General features: G+C 60.6%; 1 protein-coding gene across 1 annotated transcript; it reads right to left on the reverse strand.

The window, feature by feature from the left end:
* Positions 1-246: 246 nt before the first annotated feature.
* Positions 247-7,376, reverse strand: LOC117009605 (potassium channel subfamily K member 6-like). The gene is made up of 4 exons (XM_033083870.1): positions 7,323-7,376; positions 4,508-4,559; positions 1,885-2,280; positions 247-437 (listed from the first exon to the last, which is right to left on the reverse strand). The coding sequence occupies exons 1-4, from the start codon at positions 7,374-7,376 to the stop codon at positions 247-249; spliced, it is 693 nt and encodes a 230-aa protein (XP_032939761.1).

Consider the following 7,376-nt stretch of genomic DNA (forward strand, 5'->3'; position numbering starts at 1 on the left):
TTCTCCCAGTATCCACTTCCAGTATCCCGACTGTTCTGTCCCAGTGTCCCCAGTATCCCCTCCCAGTATCCCCAGTATCCCCAGTGTCGCCTCCCAGTATCCCCAGTATCCCCTCCCAGTACTCCCAGTATCACCAGTGTTGCCTCCCAGTATCCCCAGTGTGCTGTCCCAGTATCCCCAGTATTCCCAGTACCCCCAGTATCCCCAGTATCTTGTCCCAGTATCCCCAGTACCCCCCCGCAGGCGTTACCAGCTGTCACGCCCCGCCCGCGTCGCCTTGGCCCCGCCCTTCGCCCCCTCCAACAACCCGGCCCCTTCCTCGCTGGCCGGTGCCGGTTCCGGTGCCGGGGCCGTGCCGGGGACGCCGTGGAGCTCGGCCACGTGGCGGAAGGTGTGGGCCAGCAGCAGGACCCCGGTGACCCCCAGCAGCAGGTACGCTGCGGGGGAGGGGCGGGAGGGGACACGAGGGGACACGATGAGACATCGAAAACCCAAATCGACCCGATGGAACCCAATGGAACCCAATGGAACCCAATGGAACCCAATGGAACCCAACAGAACCCAATGAGCCATCGAAAACCCAAATCGACCCAGCGGGACCCAGCGGGACCCAATGGGACCCAATGAACCCTCAAAAACCCAAATTGACCCAACGGGACCTAACAGGACCCGACGGAACCCAACGGAACCCAGTGGAACCCAATGGAACCCAACAGAACCCAACGGAACCCAATGGAACCCAACAGAACCAAATGGAGCCCAACAGAACCCAACAGAACCCAACAAAACCCAACAGAACCCAACAGAACCCAACAGGACCCAACAGAACCGAACGGAACCCAACGGAACCAATGAAACCCAATGAAACCCAACGGAACCCAACGGAACCCAATGGAACCCAGTGGAACCCAATGGAATCCAACGGAACCAGCGGAATCCAACGGAACCCAACAGAACCCGACGGAACCCAACAGAACCCGACGGAACCCAACGGAACCCAAGGGAACCCAATGGAACCCAATGGAACCCAACGAGCCATCAAAAACTCAACTCAACTGAACAAACCCCTACCCAACCAACCCATCCAAACCCAACCCAACCCATCCAAAATCCAACCCAACCCACACCCCACCAAAACGCCAAAAATCCAACCCAACAAAACCCAATGCACCCAAACCCAACAAAACCCAACCCAACAAAACCAACTCAATCCAACAAAACCCAACCCAAACTCTCCCAAAACGCAACCAAACCCAACCCAACAAAACCTAACTCAACTCAACCCAACCCAACAAAACCCAACTCAACAAAACCCAACCCAACCCAACAAAACCCAACCCAACAAAACCCAACTCAACAAAACCCAACCCAACCCACCCAAAACCCAACCTAACCAACCCATCCAAACCCAACTCAACCCATCCAAAATCCAACCCAACCCACACTCCACCAAAATTCCAAAAACCCAACACAATAAAACCCAACGCACCCAAACCCAACAAAACCCAACCCAACAAAAGTCAAACTCCCCCAAAACCCAACCCAACAAAACCAACCCAGTGCAACAAAACCCAACCCAAACTCCCCCAAAATCCAACAAAACCCAGCCCAACAAAACCCAACCCAACAAAACCCAACCCACACAAGACCCAACTCAACCCAGCTCAACCCAACCCAACCCATCCAAAACTCAACAAAAGTCAACCCACCCAAAACCCAACCCAACTCAATCCATCCAAAACACAACAAAACCCAACCCATCCAAAACCCAACAAAACCCAACCTACCCAAAGCCCAACCCAACAAAACCCAACCCAAACTCCCCCAAAAACCCAACCCCCTCCCCACTTCCAACCTCTACCCCGCCCAACCCTCCCGACTCACCGGCCACGGCCACTTGGTAGAGCTGCCTCAACGGTTGCCGCGCCTGCCGCGCCGGCACCAGGTCGCCGAATCCGACGGTGCAGAGCGAGATGGCGCAGAAATAAACGGCGTCCAGGTAGCTCCAGGTGGCCTCCAGCAGGTAGAAGGCGGTGGCCGGCAGGACCACCAGGAGCACCGCGGTGACGGCCAGGAGCGCCAGCAGGTGGGCCAGGGCGGCGCCGCGCCGGCTGTAGCCCCAACGGGACTGGAGGTAGTCGCGGGGCCGGTGGGCCAGCGGGCCGGCCAGGCGGCGAGCGGTGGCCGACAGGAGGAACATGGTGGCCGGGACGCCCACGGCGGCGTAGGCGGCGCAGAAAGCTTTGCCGGCGGCGGAGAGCGGCGTCGCCGAGCCGTAACCTGGTGGGGGGGGATATGGGGAGGGGTCGGGGGGGATCCCAAATTGATGGGGAGGGTTTGGGGGTGTTGGGGATTTTGGGGGTCTGGGGGATTTTGGGGGTCTTGGGGATTTTGGAGGTCCTGGGGATTTTGGGGATTTTGGGGGTCTTGAGGATTTTGGGGGAGTTGGAGATTTTGGGGGGTCCTGGAGATTTTGGGGGTCCTGGGGATTTTGGGGGTCTTGGGGGGTCCTGGCAATCTTCAGGGTCTTGGGGATTTTCGGGGTGTTGGGGATTTTGAGGGTTTGGGGATTTCGGGGGTCTTGGAGATTTTGGGGATTTTGGGTGTGTCCGGGGTTTTGGGGGGTCTTGGGGATTTTGGGGGGTCTGGGGGGTCTTGGGGATTTTGGAGATTTTGGGGGTTTGGGGATTTTGGGGGTTTGGGGATTTTGGGGATGTTGGGGGGTCTTGGGGATTTTGGGGGTCCTGGGGGTCTTGGAAAGTCCCGGGGGTTTCGAGGGTGTTGGGGATTTTGGGACTTTTGGGGGCTTGGGGATTTTGGGGATCTTGGGGGGTCTTGGGGATTTTGGGGGTCTTGGGGGTCCTGGCAGTCTTAGGGGTCATGGGAATTTTGGGAGGTCCTGAGGATTTTGGGGATTTTGGGGGTCCCGGGGGATTTTGGGGGGTCCTGGGGGTCTGGGGGGTCTGGGGGTGTCTTAAGGGGTTCTGGAGATTTTGGGGGTCTTGGGGGCGGGGTTTGGGGATTTTGGGGGTCTTGGGGGGTCTTGGGGTGTTTGGAGGTCCTGGGGATTTTGGAGGTGTTGGGGATTTTGGGGGGTCCTCGGGATTTTGGGGGTCTTGGGGATTTTGGGGGTCTTGGGGGTTTTGGAGATTTTGGGGGTCCTGGGGATTTTGGGGATTTTGGGGGATTTTGTGGGTCTTGGAGGGAGTTTGGGGATTTTGTGGGGTTCTTGGGGGTCTTGGGGAGTCTTGGGAATTTTGGGGGGTCCTGGGGATTTTGGGGATTTTGAGGGTCCAGGGGATTTTGGGAGGTTTGGGGGTCCTGGGGGTCTGGGGGGTCTTGAGGGGTTCTGGAGATTTTGGGGGTCCTGGGGATTTTGGGGGTCTTGGGGGGTCCTGGCAGTCTTCAGGGTCTTGGGGATTTTGGGTGGTCTTGGGGATTTTGGGGATTTTGGGGGTCTTGGGGATTTTGGGGGGGTTCTGGGGGTCCCGGGGGAGGGTTTGGGAGTCCCGGGGGAGTTTTGGGGTTCCCTGGGATCCCAGATCTGGAGATCCCGGGGGGTTTTGGGGTTCCCCTGGGGGGTTTGGGGGTTCCCGCGGGGTTCTGGGGGTCTCGGGGAGGTCCCAGGGAGGTTTTGGGGTTCCCCCCGGGGGGGTTTTGGGGTCTCCGGGGGGAATTTTGGGGCTCTCGGGGGGTTTGGGGGATTCCCCCAGTGGGGTTTTGGAAGTCTTGGAGGGTTTTGGGGTTCCCTCGGGGGCGTTTTGGGGTCCCCGGAAGGTTTTGGGGTCTCGGGGGGGGTTGGGGGTCTCGGGTGGGGTTCCCGGGGGGGTTTTGGGGTCCCCGGGGGGAGGTTTGGGGGTCTCGGAGGGGTTTTGGGATTCCCGAAGGGTTTGGGGAGGGGTCCCGGAGGGTTTTGGGGTCTCGGGGGGTTTTGGGGGTCTGGGTGGGGGGTGGTTCCCAGGGGATTTTGGGGTCCCCAGGGAGAATTTTGGGGGTCGCGGGAGAGTTTTGGGTATCCCCGAGGAGGTTTTGGGGTTCCTGGGGGGGGTTTGGGGGTCTCCGGGGGGTTTTGAGGTCTCGGGGGAGTTTCCCGGGGGCTTTTGGGGTTCCCCCGGGGGGGTTTTGGGGGTCCTGGAGGTCCTGGGGGTCTTGGGGAATTGGGGGATCTTGGGGGTTCTGGGGATCTTGGGGGGTTTTGGGGTTCCCAGGGGGTTTTGGGGTCCCGGGGCCGGTTCCCGGGGGGTTTTGAGATTGCCTCGGGGGATTTTGGGGTTCCCTCGGGGGGTCCCGGAGGGATTTTGGGGTTCTCCGGGGGGGGGGGTTTGGGGGTCTCGGAGAATTTTGGGGCTCCCGGGGGATTTTGGGTGTCCCGGGGCGGTTCCCGGGGGGATTTTGGGGCTCCCTCGGGGGGTCCCGGGGGATTTTGGGGTTCCCTCGGGGGTGTTTTGGGGTTTTGGGGTCTCGGGGGGGATTTTGGGGTTCCCTCGGGGGGTTTTGGGGGTCTCACCCACGGTGGTCAGGATGGTGACGATGAACAGGAGGGCGCTGGGCAGGTCCCACTCGCCGCCGTCGGGGGTCCCGGGGGTCCCGGGGGTTTTGGGGGTCCCGGGGGTCCCGGGGGTTTTGGGGGTCCCGGGGGTTTTGGGGGTCCCGGGGGTCCCGGGGGTCCCGGGGGTTTTGGGGGTCTCGGGGGTTTTTGGGGTCCCCTCGAGCACCCACACCCCCAGGACCCCCAAAAGCACCAACCCCGCATAGGCGACCCCCAAAAGCAGCGCCCCCCGCCCCATGGCCCCCCCGACCCCGACCCCTCACTGCTGTGACCCCAAAAAAAAACCCGGGACCACTCCCCAAAAAAAACCTGGGATCCTCTATAAAAAAACGGGACCCCCAAAAGAGCCCCGGGACCCCCTGAAGGACCCCTGGGACCCCCCCAAAAAAAACCCGGGACCCCCCCAAAAAAACCGGGATCCCCTAAAAAAAAACCGGGATTCCCCAAAACAGCCCCGGGACCCCCTAAAAAATCCCTGGGACCCCCTGAAGGACCCCCGGGACCCCCCAAAAAAATCGGGACCCCCCCCCAAAGAGTCCCGGGACTCCCAAAAAAAAATCGGGACCCCCCCAAAAAAACCAGGACCCCCAAAAGAGCCCCAGGATCCCCTGAAGGACCCCCGGGACCCCCCCCCAAAAAAATCGGGACCCCCCCAAAAAAAACCAGGACCCCTAAAAGGGCCCCAGGACCCCCTGAAAGACCCCCGGGGACCCACAAAAACAGCCCCGGGACCCCCCAAAAACAACCTCGGGACCCCCCCAGAAAAAACCCGGGACCCCCTGAAGGACCCCCGTGACCCCCCAAAACCCCCCGAGACCCTCCAAAAACGACCCCGGGACCCCCCAAAAAAAAACCCCGGGACCCCCAAAAGATCCCCGGGACCCCCTGAAGGACCCTCGGGATCCCCTAAAAGAGCCCCAGGACCCCCCAAAAAAACCCAGGACCCCCCAAAACCCCCCCGGGACCCCCTCAAAAGAGCCCCGGGACCCCCAAAAACAACCTCGAGACCCCCCAAAAAAATCTCCGAGACCCCCAAAAGACCCTCGAGATCCCCCAAAAATAACTCCAGGACCCCCAAAAAATCTCCGAGACCCCCAAAAGACCCTCGAGACCCCCCCAAAAAACCCCGGGACCCCCCAAAAAAACCGGGACCCCCCTCCCAAAAAAAACCCCGGGACCCCTCAAAAGAGCCCCAGGAGCCCCGCAGGACCCCCGGGACCCCCCCAAAAATACCCCGGGACCCCCGCCCGCCCCTCGCCGGTGTCAGCCCCGCTCCGATCCCCGCGCGCCGCCGCCTCTGCTCGTCCCAGTCCCTCCCAGTTCATCCCAGTCGCTCCCAGTTTCCCTCAGGCACTCCCAGTCCCCTCCCAGTCCATCCCAGTCCATCCCAGTCCATCCCAGTTCCTGCCCAGTGGTGGCGGCTGCGGGGAGGGGGAGGGACCGGGGGTCTTCCCCCAGCCGTAACCTGGGGGCCGGGGGGGACTGGGAGCAACTGGGAGGAACTGGGAGCAACTGGGAGCAACTGGGAGGAACTGGGAACAACTGGGAGGGACTGGGGGGCACGGGGGGGTTGGGAAGACCAGTAAGGAGGGGACTGGGGGGGACTGGGAGCAACTGGGAGGGACTGGGGGGTTGTGAAGACCAGTAAGGAGGGGAATGGGGGAAACTGGGGGGAACTGGGGGGAACTGGGGGGAACTGGGAGCAACTGGGAGGGACTGGGGGGAACTGGGAGCAACTGGGAGGGCTGGGATGACCAGTAAGGAGGGGAATGGGGGAAACTAGGGGGAACTGGGGGGGACTGGGAGGGACTGGGAGGGAACTGGAGGGGATTGGGGGGAACTGGGAACAACTGGGAGGGCTGGGATGACCAGTGAGGAGGGGACTGGGGGAAACTGGGAGGGACTGGGAGGGACTGGGAAGGACTGGGGGGCACTGGGAGAGACTGGGGGGCACTGGGGGGATTGGGATGACCGATAAGGAGGGGACTGGGGGGAAGTGGGAGGAACTGGGAGGGACTGGGAGGGAACTGGGGGGCACTGGGATGCCACTGGGACAGTTGGTACTGGGGTAACTGGGAAGGTTTGTACTGGGATAACTGGGAAGATTCATACTGGGATAACTGGGGGAGTCCATACTGGGATAAATGGGGGAGTCCATACTGGGATAACTGAGGGAGTCCATACTGGGTGAACTGGGATGCCCCGTACTGGGTGAACTGGTCTGTACCGGGTTAACTGGGAGAACTGGTGTGGCTGGGGCAGCCCATACTGGGATAATTGGGAAGGTTCATACTGGGGGAACTGTCCCATACTGGGATAACTGGGGTAACTGGGCTAACTGGCCCATACTGGGAGCACTGGTCCATACTGGGTTAACTGGGATAACTGGGATAACTGGGATAACTGGGATAACTGGCCCATACTGAGTTAACTGGGATAACTGGGATAACTGGGATCACTGGCCCATACTGGGATTACCGGGGTAACTGGATTAACTGGGATAACTGGCCCATACTGGGATAACTGGCCCATACTGGGAGCACTGGCCCATACTGGGAGCACTGGGCTAACTGGCCCATATTGGGATAACTGGGATTACTGGGATTACTGGGTTAACTGGGCTAACTGGCCATACTGGGAGCACTGGCCCATACTGGGTTAACTGGGAGCACTGGCCATACTGGGAGCACTGGCTCATACTGGGGTAACTGGGCTAACTGGCCATACTGGGAGCACTGGTCCATACTGGGTTAACTGGGCTAACTGGCCATACTGGGAGCACTGGCTCATACTGGGTTAACTGGCCATACTGGGAGCACTGGTCCAT

The sequence above is a fragment of the Catharus ustulatus genome, chromosome 34, assembly GCF_009819885.2.
Source record: "Catharus ustulatus isolate bCatUst1 chromosome 34, bCatUst1.pri.v2, whole genome shotgun sequence".
In the NCBI taxonomy this organism is placed as follows: Eukaryota; Metazoa; Chordata; class Aves; order Passeriformes; family Turdidae; genus Catharus; species Catharus ustulatus.

Bases quoted from the DNA above. Each gene is read 5' to 3' on its own strand.
- LOC117009605 (XM_033083870.1), bottom strand. From the start codon at position 7,376: ATGGACCAGTGCTCCCAGTATGGCCAGTTAACCCAGTATGAGCCAGTG. The intron at 4,560-7,322 runs GTATGGCCAGTT...GACGGCGGCGAG, and splicing joins AGTATGAGCCAGTGCTCCCA to TGGGACCTGCCCAGCGCCCT. The intron at 2,281-4,507 runs GTGAGACCCCCA...CCCCCCCACCAG, and splicing joins CACCATCCTGACCACCGTGG to GTTACGGCTCGGCGACGCCG.